The following is a 25,222-nucleotide window of genomic DNA, read 5'->3' as shown; positions in this document are numbered from 1 at the left end:
TGTTTGTTGGTTTGTTTGTTGTATGGATGTCACAAAAATAGTGTTTAAACTCCTGAGTGAGTTTGGTGCTTCTGAAAACAAACATCAGTAGCTAAGCCTGGACCCTACCACACTTTGATAACTAAGGTACCAAAGCCTATCCATCTCTGCAGATACGAGTTGGGGCTGAAACTGCTAATGTCTTCAACTGTTAAGCCCAACGAATGTCTAAATTGCGTCTTTGTGCATGCAAACTAACATTGTATGAATGTTGTGGAATGTGGCATATGGTCATTTAAAAGGCAGCTAGCTAGTGTAAGTCAGTAGAGATCAATAGTGTATTAATAGGTAACTGTATGTACAACATGCACATTGCTACTGTTTTTCTGTGTCATATTTATTTTCTAATTCTTCTGAGTGCATTACTCCTTGTCATCTAATGTGACAGTATAAGCATGTCAATGAATGGCTGTAGCTCCTCATAAAGCCATTGAATCTTAGCTCCCTCACTAGGATGTGTGCATTTGTGTGTGTGGGAGGGGGAGGGGGAGGGGGTCAGCAGGGAGGGGTAGGAGGAGATGGGTCATTGTACCGTGCAAAGTTTCCTTCAAATATTTGTTTACAGGTACTGCTTGCTTTAAATATATATTTCTATGCTTTTCAAATGTAAACAAAGCCAGATAGAAAAAGAGAACAGGTAGAGAAATGTCAAGTGGAAGTAAAAGGAACTTTGTGGATCAGGACTGCCAACAGTTTCATGACTTGTCTGTTGTTTCTCCCTCTTTGTATTTACTCACTAGATATCGGAAAATTTCTACTTTGATCTGAATGCGGATCAGACTCGCAACATGGTGAAAGGTCATCTCGGCCAACCTGACCTTTACACTCTGGCCCACTCTGCTATTTTCTCCTTGACCTATCCATCCAGCGATGTGTTCTTAGTGATTAAGTTCGAGAAGGTCCTTCAGTCCGGGGACGTGTCGGTGGAACCGTACCTCAAAGACAGGGATAACACAAAGGTGAGAGGACTCTGCCCTCTTTAATATTAATTAAAGTTAGATGGTGTTGTGTCACAGGTCATATAATGTCAAAGGTCATATTGACAGCTAGCACTATTACTGCACAGTGATAATGCAACATTGAGAGAACTGTGCTCTGGAATGCAATCAGTTTACACCATTATGACAGTGCCATATCAAAGGTCATGAAATTATCATACCGACGTGTGGCTTTGATGCTGCATAGAGATAATGAGAAGGTGAGATGAGTATGCTATTGTATGAAATCAAATGTTGCAAAATGTCATATAAATATCTGCATGCTGTCAGCAAGCGCTGATAACGCACAGAAATAATGCAAAGACGCAAGGAGTATGTGCTTGTTTGAAATCGGTTGACACGGTTGTGATAAAGCAAATAAAGGAAAATACAAAGTTAGGGTACTGACAAGTACCACTAATACTCCAACTCCAACCCCCCTCCCTCCCCCCTCATCCCCTCATTGGATGGCTCTGTTGGCGTGACAGTTTGTAAGTGCAAAGTTTAAACTATAATAAATGACTTCTTCTTTGCAGCACATCGAGAAAGCTCGAGCGAATGCCAAATTTTATTGTGGAAAACTGGGAGCCTACAGAATGCCATTTGCATGGACTGCAGTGCAACTGCTCAGTGTCATAAACGATGCAAACACAATGGACAGACCAGAAGGGGAAGCAGGTAAGTAACAATTGATGATGTCATATCATCATAATGAAATGACCTATGACCCTGATGAGGATGGTATCATGTAAGCACTTGAAAGGATGATTTAGGCACAACTTTAATATATCTTTTTGACATTCAAAAATACTTCTATCAGTCCAGGTTGCATTTCTACACCACTGTTAAATTTGAGATATGAACATTGGCTCATAAATTAAAGTGGCTGGACTACTTAGTCTAACAAACATCCCCATTGAGTCACTTCCTCAGATCCAACTCAAGACTGAATAGGAAAGCATAAGAGATTTGGCTTCAAATGACACATTTCCACATTAATGGCTTCAAATGACAAATTTCCAATGCATTATGCAATAGATCAAGGACAAAAGTGTGGAATGTCATCCAAGGATGCTCTGTTTATAATTTGAAGTTAGAAGAACATGTTTTCGTGAAGTTATTATAATCTATAAAACAATTGATTAACACTTATATTTAGGATGGCAATGTGGAGCCAATTTCATCATCAATTATGCCTTAAGGAGTGTTCTGGACATTAAAGTATATATTAAAATGTGAATATTTTGAAAATCAGAAAAGCTATGGAAACATTAATAGTACTAGCAGTTATCTTTCTGTCTTGGACTACGACATATCACGACCAAAATTCTGCCTAACATTATTGTTTAACATAGATATGTACTCTTAACTGAATGGAACTGAGGTTATGATAAAGGCTTTTTGTTTGACTGAGGTCCTTTTAGGTGTTTGTGTTGTTTAAGTGAATTCATAAAATGCTTGATGGAGTTGGAGCATCAGTGACCAGTATTTAACTTTTTTAAGCATATTTTTGGCCAATACTGATGATCTTTGGAACTGTAGTCTCTCAAGGCACAAGAGCTACAGTTACATGTTTGTGAATCTGCAGGGTAAAATACAAAATATACCAGATGTTTGATTGCAAGTATAACAACACTGTTGAGTGTTGAGATTGAGATAAGTTTTAAACCTGAGGTGGATCCTCAAAACATGTTACTTTCAGGTTGTCATAAGTTTTGATTTGTAGAATATTCTGTTTCTGTTGAATTATACTCTGTTGGGTATTATAAGATAGTATGGATGTATCGCTGAGCAAGGGAAGGACGCAGTGACCGTCGCATGTTAAAAGATGTCACCTAAATCACTTGGAACATGATGACAGGGATGTTAAGTGTTTCTCTACAGTAGGCACAGAATTGATTATTCTTAATGGTGCTGCAGAAATACAAACATCAATCTGTAATGATTTGCATGGACACACAAATAACTCTGCAGATTGATTAGCTGTTAACAATAACCACAACAAATGAATTAATTAATTGTAAGACAGTTTGTCCTTGTCTCTCTCGTTTCACAAATCTACTGTCAGCACGAAGATAATTTGAATAAATAAATTAATAACAAATCTGAATAAGAAGAAAAAGAGAAAATAATTGTAATGATTTCCTTCTTAGAAATCACCCATGAAATCGACCCATGGTCTGGCTAGGTGCCCAGGGGGTGGGTAGATAGGGTAAGGGGTGGGGAGGTAAGGTAGGGGGTGGGGAGGTAGGGTAGGGAGTGGGGAGGTAGGGTAGGGGGTGGGGAGGTAGGGAAGGGATATCCAGTGTCACGGTTTGGCCTTTTGAATTGTCAAGGTGAGAACAATCTGGCAATTTTCCATGCTTTTAATTTCTTTATCGTAATTTTACTTCCACAGAGAGAAAAGCCAACAGTCTAGACAGAAGAAGGTTACCAGGCAGCGACCCGTCAATCTTTAACTCGCTGCCAAGGAAAGGCTCAGAGAATTTTGGAAGCATGAAGAGAAACGGATCGGAGAGGCGAAGCGTCTACCTACCGGAAGAGGAACTGAAGAATCTAGAAGACTTCCATCCTCTTTCGATGAAAGTTTCAAATCTCTTTATCCAGGTTAGTTATCTGTATTTTCTTCATCCCTATCAGACCGCTGTTGGTATGGTCGTGAATGAAACACACGGAACAGTTTCGGCCAATTGTTTGTGAAAGTTTTCAGCAAAACTACGACATCCAAAACGAATGGAAGTTCATTGCATCACATATTTGGTTCTTCAGATTTTGAAGGGGTAGACTTTGTCAATTGAAACTGTGTCATCTGATTTGATCAGTAAAGGGGTTTAATAATTAATTAGCCTTGAGACAAAGACTAAACATGGAAATGTTATTTAACTATACGTTGTATGCTTTCAATATGCACAAAGATACCTGCAGTAGGTAAAGAATGGTTTTAAGGCAGAATTTTAAGTCTTGAATTATTCAAGGCAAAAGATACATTTGAATGCATTTAATGATTTCGATATCTTTATATTGGCTTTTTATTTTTTTGTTTCAGGAAGGGGATAAATTATCAGATGAATCACTCTACAAATTCCTGCAAGATTTGAAAAGACCAACATCAGTTTTGAGGAAGCTGAAGACAATACCCTGTAAGAAAAATTTAATCTTTCAGTTTTAAATTATGGGCGATCAATAATTCCAAACATGGCTGGAGCCATAAAGACAGATAATGAGTTGCCCCTCTTATCCTGGCTTACACTGAAAACATATGGTGATATTTAATGTTATAATAATAACTTCTTATTTTTATATAGCGCCTTTCCCAAAGACTCGAAGCACTTTACAGCATTATCCCGGTCAAGGATAACCTGTCAAACATAGAGGCAATCCCTCCACATGGCAGCAGCTAAACTGCGCCAAAAAGACAGTTTTATCTCACAGGTCCCCATTTATACACCTGGGTGAAGAGAGGCAAATGGAGATCAAGTGCCTTGCCCAAGGACACAACGCAATGATCTGGCCAGGACTCAAAATTGCTATCCTTAAATCACAAGTCCACTGCCTTAACCACTTGACCACAACGATAATAATGATAAGCATAGAAGTAAATAGATACTGATGTTCTACTTCTGTAATTTGCCTTTACCTGGTATGCATGTTAGATTGATCTTAATGAATTGTATCTAACTCTTTTATTTATTTTTATTTTTATAAATTATCACAGGTCAGTTAAAGCTGGATATTTCACCCGTGTTAGAGGAGCATCCGTACTGTCTCACGCCTGAACTATATCAGGTGAAACCGTACCCAGATATGAAGACAAGACCTACACGAGAGATAGAGGAGTTCCCTACCAGACCTGTCTATGTTCCCCACTATCATTACAAGTAAGGCTAACCACAGATATGGTAGTTCTATATCAGATGTGTGTGATATAAAAAACAATATGTATACATGTGTAGCAATTGATATCATAGAAAACTAAACCAGATATCAGGTGAAACCGTACCCAGATATGAAGACCAGACCCACACGAGAGATAGAGGAGTTCCCTACCAGACCTGTTTATGTTCCCCACTATCTTTACAATTAAGGCTAACCACAGATATGATAGTTCTATACCAGATCTGTGTGTGAAATGAAAAATACTATGTTATCATAGAAAACTAATCCAGACATGTATATGTCGCTCAATATCATTATATGTCAGCCTAACCAGAAATTTGATAGCTCCCTAACAGCTATGTGTGTGTGTGTGGAAGACTATGGAATGATGTATAACTATTGATGTAGAAAACTAAACCAGATATGTATATGTTCCTCAGTATCATTACATGTTAGCCTAATCAGATATTGGATAGCTCCCTAACAGCTCTCTGTGCACGTAAAATACTATGGAAAAGATGTATAACTATTGATATCATGTTACTAAACTAGAACTGTGTATTTTCCTCAGTATCATTACAAGTCAGCCTAATCAGAGATTTGAAAGTTCTGTACTAGCCTTTTGTATGTGTAAAGTTACACTGAAGAGATGTGAAAAGATTTACAGTAACTTACCTGACCTATAATGTGTTCCTGACTACCATTTAGCCTTGTAGTAGATATCATAGTTACCTACCATACGCTTGTTGTAAGAAAACCTACATTATATATAAGCCTAACCATGGATTCATACAAGTCTTTTGTAGCATCATATCATGTCACATAAATTTAACCTTCATTATGTATAAGCCTAACCTTGGATTCATACAAGTCTTTTTTAGCATCATATGGTATCACATAAATTTAATTAACCATTGATGTTACAGTCAGACATGTTACATACTGTTGCTACCAGCAGCATACCTGTAAACATTGATTTCAATGTCTTCTATGAGACCTGTACACTTTCACTGCAATAAGCCTAACCAGTGATAACATGCAAGCCTCACCATCACTCATGGATGGAAGCTTAATTATCAATATCAAACTTAAATGTTTTATAAATCTAAGTTGAATGTGCACTGATGTGTTTTATATGAGAAAAAGAAACATAAATCACTCATCTTATTTCCCTCTATTTTCAGAAATACACTGTACGTTTACCCGAAGGGCCTCAATTTTTCAAACAGGCCAGGATCGGCTCGTAATATCGCTGTCAAAGTAGAATTCATGATGGCCGAAGGAAACAATTATGAGGTAATATCAAAATAGGGCTTATAGTTGTTTGTTTGTATTTTGCTTCCATGGTCATTTTAGTAAGAGGAGATGCGATCATCAGGTTTGAATTTTTTATAAATCCATATCTGAAATTGACTGATTTTGCTTTTGATCATCAAAAATTTCATTAACAAGGTTTGCTGACACTTTCTCAATGCCAATTCCGGGAATCTGTTATGTACATGTGACATGTTTAGTCCGAATTTGGATCAGTCTATTTTTAACATTTTCTTTATCTTTTGACAGTGCATATATGGTAAATCAAGCACATCTCTGTTTAAGAGATACGCATATACCACCGTCACGTATCACAGCAAGTCCCCAGAATTCTACGAGGAAATTAAAATCAAACTTCCTGCAGATTTGAAAGACACCAACCATCTGCTTTTCACCTTCTACCATATCAGCTGTCAGAAGAAGCAGGATAACACCCCAATAGAGACTCCCATTGGCTACACGGTACTGAATATGTAAAACATTTATGCAAATGGGATATGAATATTTAATGGTCCTGCGAATAGGTTTGTTGTGTCGACGTAAGAGGCAAGACTATACATTCATTGAATGATGGGTTTATTGACATCAAGCTGGGGCAGTTTTTGTTTTAAATATACTTTCATTTCACACTTCAAAAGCACCTTGTACCGAGAGTATGAGTAGCATGAATGTCCTGCATCTATCATAGAAGGTTCAGAATAATTCATACTGTCATTGTGATTGCCGAAGGCGCAACATGGAAGTACCATACTGAAAGGTGCCGGCAGTTGAAATTGTCCAACTGCTTGTTTGTGTAATGTCAGTGAGATGTCCATTGGGCTATACATTTGTATCTTTAAAATCTCATTCTTTGTAATGAATATTCATGATGTGGTGCAATCAAAAATATGATTGGTCAGTTTTCTGAAAACATGCACATTGTTAAAGAAGTGGTGGTATTTCATTGCATGGGGCCATGTAAATGAATATTCTTCATTTACTGGTGAAGAGAGGGAAATGTCCTATTGTTTCCTTTAATATGTCCATGAAACTGCCTTAAGTTTGGTCGACAGGTACGAATCTTTGAAACTGGTGTTTATCTTTCTATGTATTTTTATGTAATGGTTTGCTCTTGTACCTTCACTTTTCAGTGGTTACCACTAATGAAGAGTAATTGCCTACAGACCGGTGACTTCCACCTTCCAGTGGCCATCGATCATCCAATGGTCAAAGACTATTCCATGTTACCTCCAGAGGTCAGAAACTTTTCATTGAAGATTCTTAATTTCTCCAACTTTGTTGTTGTCAGCAAAGCTGAGAGAAGTTCACTTTTCATTTGATACGTCATTGGGGAGTAACCTATTCTCTCTTCATTTATGAGAAATGTCACTTCAGATACTAGGTCAGGGGTTCCCTAACTGGGGTACATGAACCCCAGGGGTTCGTGAGACGTTTCTGAAAGTCAAAACTAGAGTACTTTTTGACTAAAATCTGATATATCATATAATTTAGTAATGTACAAAAGTCGTACCTATCGACAAACTCTTTTCGCGTTCCTTACACATATGTTGCCATAGTAGTACCGTACCGTGCATGTGATAAATAACTGAATTATGAAACAGACACAGGCCGCATGACTTTGTTGAAGTTGGTGTATTCATGAGGTTACGTCGTGAAGATAAAGAGCTGAACTTGAACTTGATCTTTTACGAAGCACTGTTATGCGTATTATAGTATAATAATGACTCAGATCGTGTCTCGAAAAGTTGGGGCTTCGTGGACAACTCTGACATCTACAGGGGGGTTCGTAGGGGGATAAAGTTATGGAAACCCTGTACTAGGTAGTCCACTTTGATTTGGCTGCCATGTCCTCTAGTAGCTTGCTAAAAATGTCTTTAAAACTTTTACTGATAAGAAATAATAACCTCAATATCTTTTATTCTTCTTCTTCTTCATTTTTTTATGGCACTAAACTGTTTGGAAAAAAAAAAAATTGTTGCAAATGTTCTGCATTATTTAGATTAATAAAAGCAAATCCAAATATCTTACTTTATCACAAAGAAATGAAGGTTTTTAAAGCTGAGATGTAATTTCATGAATATTTCTGGTGTTGTGAGAAAGTGTGAATCATATGGTAATACAGTAACATCCGTCTATATACATCATGTAGATTTACCTTGACTTGATTCATCATTTTTCGCACTTATAATACAAATATAACATAAAATGGGACTCTTCTCATCTCAGGTCGGACTCCCAAATATGAAGTTTGTCGACGGCAAGAAGCCGGTCTTTCACGTCACAGTCTCGGCAGTTTCATCGCTCCATTCCCAGGTACGGCATTTCTAGATCGGGATTCATTTTCCCTCTATTCTTATCGCAGGGCATTGTGGGATTTTTGTACCAATAGTCGTATCAGTACTTGCGTGTATGAGTGCAATTAGTATGGCCATCACATTGTTGTTGTAATGCTAAATGTCATTTCTTTTAGTTTTGATGACTTGTTGGCCTCTGGCTATTCCTCATCTGAAATTCTCCCTTAACACTTCCAAACAACTGCTAACTTCTAAAACAAAATTGTTAGACATACATGCATATATTACGATTTGAGTGAAAGCAATACATTTCTGCTAGAAGGTAATTTACACCTAGGAGAAGTCACAAAGAAAACCAGAAAATCCAAAGAAAAGAAACAAGAGAGAAATGAAAACACATCTAACTGACAAAAGATGACTCAAATGTTCATTTAATGTAAGAAATAGAATACGATTTATACTCAACATTTACGTAATGCTTTGTTTAAGTCACATCTGATTAGTTGTTGATTGGTCATGTTCATGTACAGGGTTAATTACTATGTTTTATTTATCTCGTAAACACATAGAAAGTGGTATTCCTACAATTCAACAGAAATCGTACCAATCGCAAGACTCACCAACTGATTCACTTTTCGATTTGTCTGTCACAAAGAACAGAAGGAAAAAAATATGATAATGATTTTAACAACTTATAAGCTAAAACTTTTGAAAAGATAAATATTTAATTTAATTTATTTGTTTTTTCTTCTACAACAAGATTTGATAAAAAACATATATTCTTGATCAGTCAATAAGATATGACATACATGCACAGTATAGTCAGGTAGGTGCAAAGAAAATACTGGTCTTCCAGTTATCCTTTTCTAAGATGTGCCTGGTTCTGCTTATTCCGTTCACAGGATCCCTTCATAGATAATTTCTTGAAGCTGTGCCATTCGGTGGAGGACGGGCGAATACCCAGAGCGATAGGCGAACAGAAGATGGAGGACGAACTCAGAAAGTGCGTTTTTGATCTGAGTCGAGCAGGGGACGAACCTCTGGTGCAGTTCCTCTACATCATCACGGACAAACTATTCTTAATGATGATAAGGCCACCGGTGATCGCTGGTCGTGTCGGTGAGTCAGATAGATTTATATACGATAGAGCTGTTGTAAATCCTGTTGCTATGGAGAATCTGTGAGCCATTATAAGTTGTGTGGTAAGGTTGATATAAAGAATAAAAACAAGCTTCTTGCTTCCTACCGTACATATGTGTGTGTTATTGTTATCAAAGAAGGTCACTTGATAGGAATGCAGTAAGCATAACAGGAAAACTGCAATGATAACATAACACTGTTGCTATGGAGATTCTGTGAGCTGTTATAAGTTGTGTGGTAAGGTTGAAAAAAAGAAATGAAAACAAGCTTCTTGCTTACTACCGTACATATATGTGTGTTTTTGTTATCGGACCGGTCACTTGGTAGGAACACAGTAATCATTACAGGAAAACTGCAATGATAACATAACACTGTTGCTATGGAGATTCTCCATTGTGATGAGTGCATTGTTTGACTTCAAAATCTAGCTTCATATAGTCATGGATATAAGTTTAATTTCAAGACATTTCCTACCATATGCCATGAAATAAGAGGAAGATTTTAATCAAGATTTGTAACAGCGAAGGCAAAGGTGATTTCTTGTGAGTCTGTCGTACCATTTCACACTTTTCACTTGTTCAGTTGAGAGTCAGGAAACAAAGTTCATGGTTTCCCTCCAAAAAAAGAGTAATAATGTGTTGAAATCCAAAATATTTTGGTATTTGTTGGATTGAGTGTGATAGCATTTCTTTTGTACTTCAAGCGAGTCAATTAATATTAACTGAAGACTACCATCTTCTAACCATTCATAAAATACAATATGTGATGTACCTAATTTGGATATAAGGTTCAGTATTAAAGAATTTGTGACTTGCATCATATGATCAGTTAAATCTGATATTCGCACTGTTTGGTCAAAAGAGAAAGCATGCAATTGCTCGCAGGATACTTTATTGAACATAATGCGTATAAGTTAAGTAACAAACTGCTTGACATGGGGGGGGGGGGGCAGACAGTTCTCAAGATAAAAACAGGACACTTTCATGTAACTGATTCTCATTTTCTGTTCTGAATTAAGCAAAAAGCTACAGATATACTCTAAAATTTTAATTAAAAAGTCACAACACAGACATAGCATGTGTTACTAGCATTGCAACCTTTGCATATAATTAAAGCGGCTGGGTAGAATTTGTTATTGCAAGCAACTGGTAAAAGCTCCGTTCCGGCTAGATAGAACTTTTGTTCGGACCACAAACAGATAATTGTGGAAATTGCACATGTAGGGTATAGCACAAGTCACTCAAGTGAAACTGTTGGGATGCAGAAAATAAAGTAATGTCACTTTAATCATAAAACACAACCAACTGCTGTAGTAATATGAGGTAAGGTATGGAGGTTGTTTTTTTTCTTTGTTTTTTGTTGTTGTCTTCATTTACATATTTTATTCTTTTTCTCTGAAATCAGATACAGAATCATGTTTCCAAAGTGCTGGTTGCCTAACTGGTGGTAACTTAACTTTCTGTTGCTAACTCTTCTTTTGTCTATGCATTCTTGTAGTCTCGAACACTATTGGATAACAAGAAATTTCAAAATGAAACTGCACTCCCTTGGCCTCCGATTTCCACCCCCCACCCCTCCCTCTCCTCCAGTTCTTTCACTCCTTCCCCTTCTCATCCTCACTTATTAGTTGAATTGTCTCAACCTCTAAATTTTAAAATCAGGGGAGGTGAGTGGGAGAGGGGATTAGAGGGAGTGGGTGTGGGGGGTTGGGGAGCCTGATCACATTTTCAAGAACACTGTCATAGTAAAATACACATTCTGGAATGAAATGTCAGAAAGGAGTATATTTATATATATCTTTGGTATTACATGTTGATAACTTTGGTTAAAGTGTGCACTCTTACAGCATGTTCTGTCTAGATTTCTTCTGTGTGAACCTCTGTCAGTATCTTCATTATCACGGAGGCTGCCATTTTATAAAGTCATCGTCACATCTGGTTACTAATTGTGTTTAAGTGGTATTTTGTAGAGTGACTACGTGCACATATGTATAGTTTTAGTTAGGTAGACATTTGATAACTTAAGTTGACATTAGTTTAATTCATGCATATTCATAGGTGCCAGTGTAGTACTAATTTTTCCAACGTACTGTATTCAGTGAGAACGTTGTTCAAATTGAAAGAATTTTTCAAGTAGATAATGTTTTTAATTTTTAACTGTCTTGTGAATGCGTTTTAATTATGAAGCTATGTGGTATAAACAATTTACAAGGATATAAAAAGGTATGAATTTTCTAGTGGGTAGAGTTGTTCAATATATGTATTAAATTGGTTAACAGTTTTGTTAATACTCTTATTGTACAGTATTGTCTGACAAATACTTTGTGATAATGTTATCTGGCTACATTGCATGGGTATGTCAACATCATTTCAAGATGTTATCTACAAAATGGGAATTTTAGTTTGAAATGTCTGTTCTATAAGCATGGAACAGTTTAATGGTGATGGTCTATCATATATATCTATCTATCCACTATTTTAATTGTAGCTGTCTGAATTTGATTCGTAGCTGTCTGTCAACATTTCAATTCTCAAAATGCAACGATACTTGCAAATACTTCTCCCCCCCCCCAATACGAGCTCCCTTGAACACAGTGCACGAAAGATTCGAGGGGAATCCTTTCCGTGGCAAAACTGGTTTACTAAATGACTACCTGGCCAATGAAATAGTCATTGCAAACAGATCTACCTAGGCTCTTGTACCTGTTATAAACTTTAATTGAAGAAAAAAATTCCATAAGATTTGTGAAAATTTTGATCTATATCATGACAGAAATAGTTCATATTGGAACCTGTGTTTCACATTACCAAACGGCACTATGGTAGGCCTATAGTGTGTGCTCGGCAAATTATCAGTGCATGTTTTGTATGAACCTTGTTACATGTAAGAGGGTTACAACTGTAGATATCTCTCTCTCTCTCTCTCGCTATATATATATATAAATATATATATATCCTCACGATCTTCTTGAATAAGATATAGAATATAGCTCAAAAACTCTGTTAAAATTTCCTGTTGGTCTAGAGTTTACATAGTTTTTAACATTTGCATTTATTTATCTTCCATTCATAAGCGATTTCATCCATTTCTAGAGCATTGTGGTTTTTCTTTCAAATTGCTCGTTGATATATATACTTATCAGATATGCAGTCATATTCTTCATCAATGGTGTTTTTGTTGTTAGTGGTGGTGGTGATAGGCTCAGTAGGCTACAAATTTCTTAAAGAGAAAAATTTATATCCCTAGTTCCATGTTTGTGCAACTACAACACACAATACCTCTATGCGCTGAAATACTTCCACGACTTTGAAGTACTGATGTGCAAAATTTAACTCGGCGATAGACAAACCCTAAGAGATATTTTAATTTTTTAAAGCTTATCCAAAATAATATATGACCCCATTGATATATGCAAATATTGCCTAATTATATGCAAAGAAGTTCTGAGCAAAGACCATCTCAGTGGTAACTTGACAAAATATGTTGTGAAAATAAAATAAAGCTGTATTAATTTATATCTGAAGATGACCTTAGTTTAAATGTCTCATATGACCTTAATAGTTATTTATATACTGTATGTATATGCAATTACTGATCTCAATTTATGCAGAAAATATTGCTCATATTCATATAACCTTACCCTCATTACCTACATTACCTCATGCATATTTATTTCTAGAATATGCATGGGGTACCAGCATCCTACCTTTATACAACACAATCCTACTCCTTAAAATTGAAGCAAAATACCTTCCTATAAAATAAAATTTTGGTAGCATGAAATTTTGTTAACCTCTCCACTGTTATTTCTTTTCCACGAAAAACCCCTCACATCTATACACCCTTGGTCCTTTTTTCATACAAAACCTTGCTAAAGGCTACTACACATAATGTACTATTAAATTAAAGTATCCACCACCATACTCCCCACATATAACCATGTAGTTTTGAGGGTGTCATAATATTACCAAGTGTGCAATTGGTTAATTATTTTTCTGGACTAGTTTGCTTGCAACAAAAGTTGATTGAAATTGAAAGTAATCACTGTTTGATTAAATGTTTTCTTTTCTTCTTAATAAACAGTGAGTATGGGACAGTATTGCTTTGAGGCCATCTCTAACATTGTGTCCTGGGTTTGGTAATCACTGTTTGATTAAATGTTTTCTTCTTAATTAACAGTGAGTATGGGACAGTATTGCTTTGAGGCCATCTCAAAAATTGTGTCCCGGGTTCACATCCTGCTGGATAAGAATCAGGACAGCCACGGAAGAAACAATCTGCTCTCCTCTTTCTTACATTACGTATTCATTCCTCCTGATTTGGACGACGAGGGCACTGTCGTGGCTGGTATGTACATAGCTAAAAGATATGACCCTCTACCCAAAACAAATTGTGGTGCAGTGGATAGAGTGTCTGCCCTGTGGTGCAGTGGGTAGAGTGTCTGCCTTGTGGTGCAGCGGGTAGTCTGTCCTGTGGTGCAGCGGGTAGAGTGTCTGCCCTGTGGTACAGCGGGTAGAGTGTCTGCCTTGTGGTGTAGGCGGTAGAGTGTCTGCCCTGTGGTGCAACGGGTAGAGTGTCTGCCCTGTGGTGCAGCGGGTAGTGTCTGTCTTGGGGGGCAGCGGGTAGAGTGTCTACCCTGTGGTGCAGCGGGTGGAGTGTCTGTCCTGTGGTGCAGAAGGTAGAATGTCTACCCTGTGGTGCAGCGGGTAGAGTGTCTGCTCTGTGGTGCAGCGGGTGGAGTGTCTGTCTTGTGGTGCAGTGGGTAGAGTGTCTGCCCTGTAGTGCAGTGGGTAGAATGTCTGCCCTGTGGTGCAGCAGGTAGAGTGTCTGTCCTGTGGAGCAGCGGGTAGATTGTCTGACTTGTGGTGCAGACACAAGAGTGTCTGCCTTGTGTAGTCATTAAAGACTCCATATTAAATGGCCAGCAGAGTTTCTTTGAGTTATAGTATTCAAAGTTTCTGCAGTGTAGTGTTTTTTTTCCGTTTTGCTTTCTGTTTGTTTCAAACAACTTTTCTAACAATGTTGATTGGCGTACCGTATATCTGAGAAAGTTGTGATGCCCTGGTGCTCCATCAATGTCAGATCAGTAACATCGGTAAGATCAGTAATGTTAGATCAGTTAGTTAGACTGGATGTTCATGAAAGTAAAAAGGTTGATAAAAGATGGTATACAGCCATGGTCAACAGGTAAGTGTTTGAAATGGACCACTGTTAAGCTCCTGGGGTAGTAGGGCTCACTGAATCTAAGTAAACTTCTTTCCATGAATGATGACATTAACCTATTGATAAAGGAAAACAGCAATACACTGCTCAAATATCCTTCAATCAGAGCTATATCTTTTTAACCAAAGGCACAAATTTCCACACATCTTTTTTTTTGTATTAGGAAAGAAATCAAAAAAGGGTTTATCAGGACCAGTTTGATGAAGTCAATGCTTACTTAACATCTATGACTTCCAAGCTTTTTTGTTTGGTCTGAAGGCAGTGCAGTACATTGCTCTAGTAAACGTTTAAATAGATGTAGTATGTCACTGCTAACAAGGTGGCCTACTTTTATCTTAAACTTTTCAAAAGGAAGATGGATCTGCTTTTAATAAGTAAAAACAATGTATATATGAAAATAAAAAAATCTTATTTGATTAATTTTATGATTCAGGCCAGCCTCCTAGAAGCCCTACCTCCCCATCATTCAACATCCCCTCAGGGTACTCCACCCTGGTGTCCAGGTCCACCAGCCTTAACTTCAAGAATCGAGCCATTCGTCCCACCAGTGCCAGCTTGAGTATTCCCAGCAGCCCGGACCAGGACATAGAGGCCTTCCTGGAGAACCAGTTCAGCAATCTGGACCCAAAGGTGTCTCCGAATAGGTACAGCCAGAGCGCCACGGGGATGGGAAACGTTCCAGTGGTCGGGTATGGGGGTAGACCTCCCCCCAAGAAAGTAAGTTTTATAAAAATACACGTAATATGTGATGAACTACTGCAAGATTTTCTCTCTTATAATCCACGTTTAACCTTGTTTTAGTCCACGGTTTAGTCGGGTTTAATGTCAAACATTCTATTGGGCAGACCTTCTTCACAAAGTGGTTGGAATCGATAAGTTGTTACTGCAAAATGATCATAGCTCTAAATGTGAGCCTTTCTTTCATATGCAAGTGAAATATGTAAATTTACTGCTTCATCTTTCTTGATCTGTCTGATAGTCAAATATGTTTTTATCAAATAAAAAGTTAAATTGTAAAAGTTATGTAAAACTTGGATTCTAGCCAGTGTCATCTTCAAAGGCGCCTGTGAAAAATATTCTGTAAGGAGCGAAACATCAGGCCCCTCTATTAACTATTTTATTAGCCTAAAGCAGCCTCTTTGCAGTAAGATAAGGAGTTTGTTAACGGTTTATCTTGTTCTGTCTAAAATGTTCTATTGATCAGGTTTCTTGGCTAAAATCATTCCTTCGCATGATCATAGCATAAAAACTGTGAGTTTATTCATTCATATGCAAATTGAAGGTTTATGCAAATAACTCGATGTTCCTTGACCTTCTACAGCTTATCCATGAGGAGATTGCCTTACAGCTGGTAGTATCCAACGGTGACATGAAAGAGAAAACGTTCACTCATGCTTGGTTCTTCTTTGATATCATGGTGAGTATCATGTGCTCCTTAATGACCACTTTCATACCCCCAGACACCCCCCCCAAAAAAAAAGAAAAAAAAAAAGAGAAATACTGCCCATTTATGTCATGTAATAAACTTTAGCACTCATCTGTGAAATATAGATCATTTCTACTATCCTATAGCATACTTAGATTTCTTAAATGGTGCCCCAGTCTTCTCCTAGATATCATCCTCCCTCCTCTGGATTATGACGAGACATTGAGATGATCAAACAAGGACGAGAGAATGTGTTCCTTGTTTTACAGTGGTGGAAAGAGGTTATTGACGTGGAAGGGTGCATGTTTTAAACGGTGCGAGAGCTTGTCTGTCATAGTTGGGTAGGGTTCCGAAGACCTGTCAGGCGCTAATAAAATGGATGACACATAATGGTTGGGCAAGTGATCATTGTCATTATAAATGATGTCACCATGCGTTAGGTCATTTCTGAATGCACGATTTATTAAAATAAGAAAACTAAACAGTCTTTCTTTTGAAGTATGTCAACAATAGAAAACTGACTTGAAATTATGAACAAATTTCACCCCCAAAAATTTCTTTTTAAATTTTGTCATTTGTGGTTGCCAGGATAGTCAATATATCAAAAATAATTTATAGCTGTATTTTTTACTTAATTATGAAACAGAATTGTCATAGTGTTCTCAGAACAGATGGTGGTTCTTTGCCACTAAAACTCACTGTTTCACTGATTATAAAAAGTCTGTTTTATTGCAGTGTAAAACTTACTGTGTACTGGGTGTCTTATTTGCTTTATTTCTGTATTTTGTGATATTTGTCTCATCTATCCTTCTACTTTCAAATTTAGACCAAAAACATGGCCTTGCATCTGGCAGATACAGAGAGGCTGGATTCTCCGCGAATGATGCGGTTCTCTGAGAGCTTTTGTAACGATATCGGCAATATTGTAGCCATGGTTACCACAGATATTGTTGCCAGATTCAATAGAGTGAGTTTTGTTTTTTGTCAGAAGTATATCAAGAATTTTTTACCCAGGAGTGTTTGTATTTTACCCCACAAATCTTGTTTCTTTTTCGTCAGCTCTACGGTTCTGAAAACGTTGTGAAATCTTGCTTTATCGAATTATTTTATCGTTGTGAATTATGAAGATTTTGGATTTCTTAAATTTTGATGGTTGACAAATACCACATAACCTATCATGATATCAACTTTGTATGTAGTCCAAAATGAAAAGTAATCATTTTCTTTCAGTTTTGCTGTGTTAACTTGAGAATAATTGATCCAGTTTTTCTGGAGTAAATGTTTGATGAAGCTTCTATTGACATCTATGGTATAATACATATATAAATTATTATATTGTGCACGTGTATGATATAGGAATGCATATAGTGCATATGCTGTATTAATGGTTAGGCATAGAATTCATGTATGCATTATAATGTACAGATTCATTATATCCAATATATACATTATAATATATCGTATCCAAAAACTGTATGGTTGCCATGGAAGAAGCATCATAGATGATGAAGTTTCTACAAGGATTATTGAAGAGCCCTGTTCAAAATTAGTAAATGCTAAGAGAAAAGTATATATATTGGTCTAAACTTCGATCTTGTTAATTGTGTCCATAGAATGGAATCAGTGTAAACAACAACTATGGGTTTTACATTGATTCTATTATGTTTCATTGAAACTTGATAGTTCAGGTTTCTGATAAATCAGTGCCTCATTTGCTCCATCTTTAATCCAGCTTTGTGTCTTTATCTGTCCCTCCCACCCCCCCCCTCCATGCCCCCTTAAAAAACTTTAGTAACAGAAGTAAGCACACATTAGTAAGTTACATTTCCATGATATTTCGTTTGTCTTGCAGGATGTGACATTTACTCGGTGTCTCAATGTCCATTTGGCTTTCTTCATACGTGACCTATTCAGTCTGATGGATCGAGGCTTTGTGATGAATCTGGTTCACAGATATTGCAAACAAGTATGGTTATATATCATTCCATATTAGATTCAAATGCTGGGTGATTCACATTATTATGAGAAACAAATTGTATATTTTATGGAATTAAGTAGATAAAATTGTAATGCATTGATAAGAATTGTCACTTGGAAAGTGTATCAGATGTATTGCAAATCAATAAAAGGTTCTTCTCTGGTAAATATATATTTATTAAGGATCTCACTATATTAAGAAAAAAATTAATATATTACACCAGGCATTAGAAGCCAATATATTATGTTGTATTTAAATCATATTTCTAGCTTAGGTATCTCCTAATACCTTACACAAGCCTGCACTGTGTGGTTGCTTAACACTACACTGCAGAATTCACTTTACTATTGATGTATTCCTGTCCCCTTTTTGATTCCTTGACCAGAGGCAAAAGGAATCTATGTGATGATGATGATGACGTGTGTGTGTGTATGTGACACTTGCTTGTCAACATGGTAACCCAAAAGTAAATGGTGGATTAACTTCATACTTGGTATGTGCATTTGTCGTATTGAGTGCAAGAAGCCTATTGTTTTCTGTGAAGTGATGGTCGTCATTTGGGGTCAACAGTGATCAAAGTCTGGAAACTTCGTGAACATGATAACTCAAAAAGTACATCTTAGTTGAACTTCATACATGGTATGTAGATTCAGCTTGTTGTGTACAAGAACCCTGTTGCAATTGGTGGGGGTCAGAGGTCATTTGCAGTCAACATTTAAATGAAAATCTTGTAAAGACGATAACACAAGAAGTACATCTTGGCCATTTTCTCCAAAATATTTCACAGTATATAAGCAATGTCATGTAATTCTGAGCAACTATTTAGTGGAATTTGCTAGCTCAAAGTTGGTCAAATGTGTCTATATTTCACATTCTGGCTATTGAAACAATTTTTGTTTTCTATATTCTGTTTATTTCAAAATTCTATACTGTAAACAGACATGGTCGATGCCCACAAGTAGGATAAGAACTTGTCGAAAGGAGTTAAGCAAAAAGTTTTCCAGAATACTTCTTTAGACTAATTTACCAAATTTCTAATATTTCACAGGTATCTGGAAAGATCATGGCTCTCAACGATCCCACGACCCTGGCACTTCTCAAGTTGGACTTCCTTCGGATCATCTGTAGCCATGAGCACTACGTGACCCTGAACCTGCCCTTTAAATCTACGGTAGCCTCCAGGGCACCGTCCCCTACCCTGTCTATTTCCAGCACCACCTCCATGTTCTCCTTCCTCTCCATGCCTCCCCAAGCAATGACCGAAGCTCAGAAGAAGATGTCCGAACTCTCCATGGAATTCAGGCAACAACATTTCCTGACCGGTCTGCTCTTGTCTGACGTAGCCTGCGTTCTTCAAACAAGGTAAGCACGTACGAGACGCTGGCAAATATAGGTTTGAGAAGACACGATGTGGCAGATTGTAAATTGTCACCAGCTCATCGATTCCAACTGGTGCTGCAGAGGGGTCTTGAAACGTGGGCAGCATTAAGGTGCTTCGCACCAAACCACCGGGTTTTGCAACTAAGAGACAATGGGCTCATTGGATAGCCCGACTTGGCCGTGCCTTCACTGCCTTAGACTTAGCAGCGCGTCAGTCTGAAGCAGGTAGACAAACAGGCCTATCCTCCGTGGGCAATCGCACAAATTTTTTAGACAAATCTCATTGGCTGGTGGCATGCCCTATCTTGTTGGATAACAATGAAAATTGCAATTTAAGCTTCTTCCTTCTGCTAATGTTTTCTATATTACTTGCAGGCAAATTTGACATTAATTTCGGTTGGACTAAGAGAGGTCTCAGATGATATTTTACAAGTACCATTTCTTTCCTTTATTGGTTGAATATGGAATTATAAGACTGAAGCAAACTCAACACATCTCTGATTGTTTCTTTGTACCTCGCAGTAAAGCCTTGAATGTAACATTTGCACATTTAACACGAAAAGTAACATGTTGACAATTGACACGAAAAGTTACATATTTACAATTGACACAAAATGTAACATGGCTTCTTTCGGTCAGGAATGAAATTACATTCATGCAGTGTAAAGTTTACCTATAAGACATGAAGTTAATGCTTGAATTGTATAAAACAAGTCAAAATCAGTCAAAAATATCAGCCAGAAAAATCGACTTTACAAACTGGGTTTCTTCCTTTTGAGAATCATGAGGCAGAAGCTAGAATTTTAGAACCTTGGTTGGATATGTATGCGGTTGTATATACTACTTGCTTATTATGTTTGTTACCATAATTGCACTTAATAGTTATCTCTCTCCCTCTCTCTGACTCATAATCTTCTGTAATTTCCTCCTCTCAGGATAAGTAACCTCCACCACCAAGCTATCGATACTCTCCTGAACCTCCTCTCCTGCCACGATGGGGATCCCAGATTCAGGGAGGAAGGTCCTCGGATCCGGGTAGCTTCCCTCTACTTGCCGTTGTTAGGGATCGCCATGGACGCGTTACCTCAGATCAGCTGCGCCAACGCCGACCTCAGGGCCAAACCGTCTGCCACCATCGGATACGACCTAGAACCAGCAGCCCCACTGAACCAGAGTGTTGCCATGGCGATAGCAGGAACCAGCGTGTACACGAGGGACTCCCAGCAAGATAAGTCATCTTCCCTACAGGTGAGAGAGAGAGGGAGATTTAATTCTTTGGGTTTGAATTGTCGACAATAAGCCTTATATTTTTTAACATTAGTCTTTTAAGATGTAGTAAAGTCTGTTTCTTTCTGCATTCTTCAAAGCGAATGGATTTGTACGACTCGTAAATAACGACTGTCTCTTCCTACCTTTCGTTATCACAGAGATCACAGAGTCACACCTTACTGACAGAGGAATCCACTAAAGACCTCTTGATGTGCTTCCTCTGGGTCATCAAGAACGTGGACCCTACGACATTACAGCAGTGGTTTTCAATCATTGGCCTTCAGAGACTCAACCATCTTCTTGATCTCCTCTTCTTCTCCATATGTGCCTTTGAATACAAGGTTTGTAAAATTCCCTCCCTCCCTCCCTCCCTCCCTCCCTCCCTCCCTCCCTCCCTCCCTCCCTCCCTCCCTCCCTCCCTCCCTCCCTCCCTCCCTCCCTCCCTCCCTCCCTCCCTCCCTCCCTCCCTCCCTCCCTCCCTCCCTCCCTCCCTCCCTCCCTCCCTCCCTCCCTCCCTCCCTCCCTCCCTCCCTCCCTCCCTCCCTCCCTCCCTCCCTCCCTCCCTCCCTCCCTCCCTCCCTCCCTCCCTCCCTCCCTCCCTCCCTCCCTCCCTCCCTCCCTCCCTCCCTCCCTCCCTCCCTCCCTCCCTCCCTCCCTCCCTCCCTCCCTCCCTCCCTCCCTCCCTCCCTCCCTCCCTCCCTCCCTCCCTCCCTCCCTCCCTCCCTCCTGTCCCTAAACTCCTGTCAGTAAATTCCTGACCCTATACAGGTTTGCTAGACTTCCTGTGTTCGTATGTAGCATTCTCAGCAGTTGGGCTTTTCTCAGATGTGTCATTAACTGTGGCATTTCTCGACCTGAGTCAATACAAAATTTGTCAAACTCACACTCCTCCGGAAAAATGCCCCTAAATTGTAACATCTCAGCCTGATTGATACAAAGATTTGCAGACTTGATCTTTCCCAAATTTACCAAAATGTGTTTTATTTTTTTTGTAAACTTTCTCTATCTGAAAATGTTCTTCAAGGATTATCAGATAACCTTCGGATAACCTTCTCATTATTCTTCACAGACTCTGACATATCTCTGGTTTGATGATTTACTCTTTGCCAGAAATCATTAAAATTATACTTAATAGTTGGAATTCCTGTATTTGTAGAATTTCATCAGCCAGATTGTAATTATTATTTTGTCTGACTTGACCACTATTCTGTTTAATATGAAACCATGTACACGTACACTTTTAAACATCACTGGGATATCTCTTCAGATTAAAAGTTTTGTCTGTGAAAGAGCTCTCCCCCAATCCTGTTCGTACGACTTTTTCAATTACAATTCAAGTTAACACATTTACTTTGGCCATTTTCACTCCTTTCAAACCAGACTATAATATCTATATGATTTGTACCAGAGCTTTGTGAAGTTGCACTTTTTCGATCCTTGTTTTCATTTTTGTTAGGGAAAGGCGATGATAATGAAGAGTCCAGCGAGGATGTCTCTGAAGAAAACCGACAAACAGATGCAACTTAAGAAACTCGAGGAAGTCATCCGCGGTCACGAGGGCGCCAGAAAGGATTACATGCAACGACTGACTCGCCACGGATCTATAGGTCCAGGTCAGTTTGAACTGAGATCAGTCATGGAACTACTCGACCAGCAAAAATAGAACACTGGCAGTCTTTCTTGAAATAGCAGTACTTTTTTTGGTTTCGTAAAGTAATTTAACTTGTATGTCGGATTAGCTGTAGATCTCAACAGGTTGAAAAAAGAAGCAATCAGAATCAGATTTTCACAAGTTTTGGATTATTAAAGAGTGCTTTACTTGTCATGGTTGTTAGTTTATTGGAGAGGGAAGGGTAGAAATGGTGGGAAATTTGGGGGGGGGGTGGAGGATGGTGGAATGAGGTGAGGGTGTGGGGTATCTCAGGGATGGAACATCAATCGCCATTCAGTGTTAGCTGGTCAATCTGACCTTCATAACATTTTTGTTTTTTTAAAAGTAATCAACATTGAGCTCTCTGTTGGTCAGGAACTCCTTCTTTTCTCTTTCCTTTCTGGAAGGTCAGAGGTCATAGAGGGCCCAGGGTTGGATCGAATAAATAATGTTATATTTTCATTTCCTTATATACTTGAGGGAAACTGGAAACTTTGAGAAGGTTGCCTGGTGACATAACTGTCCCCTATGCCTGACTTTGCCTCTTGGATGCCCCTGACCATGAAAACTTAACGATATTAATTACGTGATCATTCCCTTTTTTTGTTTTGTTATTTAGATCACTTCAATCCATCGCTGGGTCAGTCTGAGCGTCTCAGGTGGAGGAAGGACCAGACCGCCTACCGGCAGAGTGCCCCCGAGGAGTATGAGAAGACCCCCTTACAGCTGGAAGAAGATGCTGTATTGGAGGGACAGCTGGCTACAGAGGTGTCTATGACTGTACTGGATACACTGGAGCTACTCATACAGGTATTGTGAAGAAAAATCAATATATCAGAATCGGTGACTCGTGACCATGTGACTTATATTAGTCAGGGACAATGATGACAGGGTGACTAATGAACAGTGGTCAATTTGTATAAGTGTCATTTATATATTAATCAAGAGATGTTGGATACACTGGAGCTTCTCATACAGGTATTGTGAAGGAAATAAATATATCAGAATCGGTGACTCGTGACCATGTGACTTATATTAGTCAGGGACAATGATGACAAGGGTGACTAATGAACAGTGGTCAATTTGTATAAGTGTCATTTTTATTTTAATCAAGAGATGTTGGATACACTGGAGCTTCTCATACAGGTAATGTGAAGGAAAATAAATATATCAGAATCGGTGACTCGTGACCATGTGACTTATATTAGTCAGGGACAATGATGACAAGGGTGACTAATGAACAGTGGTCAATTTGTATAAGTGTCATTTATATATTAATCAAGAGATGTTGGATACACTGGAGCTTCTCATACAGGTAATGTGAAGGAAAATAAATATATCAGAATCGGTGACTCGTGACCATGTGACTTATAGTAGTCAGGGACAATGATGACAAGGTGACTAATGAACAGTGGTCAATTTGTATAAGTGTCACTTATATTATTGATCAAGAGACCAGAATTCAGGGAGTAGGAAAAAAAATGTATTTAGAAGTTATTTCATGGATGGGAAAAGTTTCCTTGATTTATTAGATAACGATTAAATTTGTCATCAGATAAGTTTGTTTTTTTTGTGCTTTTTGTGGAATTAAATTTATAATAATCAACAACATACAAATTATTTCGATACTGTAGCTCATAAATTGAAAAAGAATGAGGCAAAGCAGCTTGATAACTATGTGAGTCACATTAAAGCAAAGAGTTTTCTGATTATTTGACTAGTGTAGGCAAATGTCAGAATGGTGTGATTCTGACATTAATTCAGACTTAAGCAAAACTGATCTTTTGTAAGTGTAAAAACTGACTGTGATAGCACTTGATTAAAATGTCAGACTTTTGCATCTGGCAACGAATTGTGGGGTGAAAGTGTGCTACAAGTGTAAGACCAGCTTTATGTTGGGACTGTTTCATTTATAAATTATTTCTAGATGGATAATAAAGACAAATTTGTGATTGTTAAGGATTCTTTACTTCATATTACTTACACTTTTAGACCATATCGTCAACGGACAATATGCAGGGAGCCTTGACCGGTGTCATGAAGGTGATACTTCACATGCTGGCTTTGAATCAGAGTACGGTTGTCCTGGAGAATGTCTTAGCCACCCAGAGATCATTGGTGTTCAAGGTAAAGACTCATCAATTGCCTTTGTTGTCTCATCATAGAAAATTTGAAAAATCTTGGCGATCGTGGCGGTTTTAATATTTTTTTTTTTTTTGCTCTTTTGTTTCGAATGCAGATGAAATGAGATGTAGTCTTAAAATTGAATTATTCTGAAATTTGTGCTTTTCTTAATAACTCCACACATGATTTAGAAGTCAACAGTGTGAACTGCTTTAATTCACTTTTATGAGAATCACTAACCTTTTTTGGCAGTCTCTGCTGAAAATAAACTCCCCCCCCCCCTTTTAATCCACCTATGTGGTTTTGTTCATTGTAGTCTATATCTAGTAGGACAACTGGCATAACGTTGTCTTTTCCATGCCCTAAATCAAATGAAAACATCAAGGCAAGATAAGACATGAATCTTGAGATAAAGCTGAAGTAGAAATCTTATGACTTTGTCACAAACAAATGACAACTGTGTTCCAGGGCAGATATATCAATGGATGGTTACTTGAGAGCATTGTGGTCAAGTGGTTAAGGCAGTGGACT

At 38.1% G+C, this 25,222-nt stretch overlaps 1 protein-coding gene across 4 annotated transcripts in view; it reads left to right on the top strand.

Moving 5' to 3' along the window:
* LOC139981908 (dedicator of cytokinesis protein 7-like) overlaps nucleotides 1-25,222 on the top strand; it is a 49,253-nt gene that overhangs the window by 12,607 nt on the left and 11,424 nt on the right. For 2 of the 4 annotated variants that reach the window (XM_071994339.1, XM_071994324.1), the window contains 22 exons: nucleotides 780-998; nucleotides 1,553-1,694; nucleotides 3,415-3,623; nucleotides 4,063-4,156; nucleotides 4,732-4,894; nucleotides 6,077-6,188; nucleotides 6,456-6,668; nucleotides 7,337-7,441; nucleotides 8,433-8,519; nucleotides 9,403-9,619; nucleotides 11,045-11,086; nucleotides 13,820-13,987; nucleotides 15,297-15,580; nucleotides 16,185-16,280; nucleotides 17,116-17,256; nucleotides 18,142-18,255; nucleotides 19,316-19,629; nucleotides 20,583-20,895; nucleotides 21,075-21,257; nucleotides 22,373-22,529; nucleotides 23,187-23,377; nucleotides 24,560-24,694. In XM_071994339.1, coding sequence (XP_071850440.1) covers nucleotides 780-998; nucleotides 1,553-1,694; nucleotides 3,415-3,623; nucleotides 4,063-4,156; nucleotides 4,732-4,894; nucleotides 6,077-6,188; nucleotides 6,456-6,668; nucleotides 7,337-7,441; nucleotides 8,433-8,519; nucleotides 9,403-9,619; nucleotides 11,045-11,086; nucleotides 13,820-13,987; nucleotides 15,297-15,580; nucleotides 16,185-16,280; nucleotides 17,116-17,256; nucleotides 18,142-18,255; nucleotides 19,316-19,629; nucleotides 20,583-20,895; nucleotides 21,075-21,257; nucleotides 22,373-22,529; nucleotides 23,187-23,377; nucleotides 24,560-24,694 — 3,699 coding nt within the window. The remainder of the gene's footprint in view (nucleotides 1-779; nucleotides 999-1,552; nucleotides 1,695-3,414; nucleotides 3,624-4,062; nucleotides 4,157-4,731; nucleotides 4,895-6,076; nucleotides 6,189-6,455; nucleotides 6,669-7,336; nucleotides 7,442-8,432; nucleotides 8,520-9,402; nucleotides 9,620-11,044; nucleotides 11,087-13,819; nucleotides 13,988-15,296; nucleotides 15,581-16,184; nucleotides 16,281-17,115; nucleotides 17,257-18,141; nucleotides 18,256-19,315; nucleotides 19,630-20,582; nucleotides 20,896-21,074; nucleotides 21,258-22,372; nucleotides 22,530-23,186; nucleotides 23,378-24,559; nucleotides 24,695-25,222) is intronic. The other 2 variants (XM_071994349.1, XM_071994334.1) reach the window with 1 other exon arrangement.

This window comes from Apostichopus japonicus, chromosome 2 (assembly GCF_037975245.1).
Source record: "Apostichopus japonicus isolate 1M-3 chromosome 2, ASM3797524v1, whole genome shotgun sequence".
Classification (NCBI taxonomy): Eukaryota; Metazoa; Echinodermata; class Holothuroidea; order Aspidochirotida; family Stichopodidae; genus Apostichopus; species Apostichopus japonicus.
This window is presented reverse-complemented; position numbering and strand designations above follow the sequence as displayed.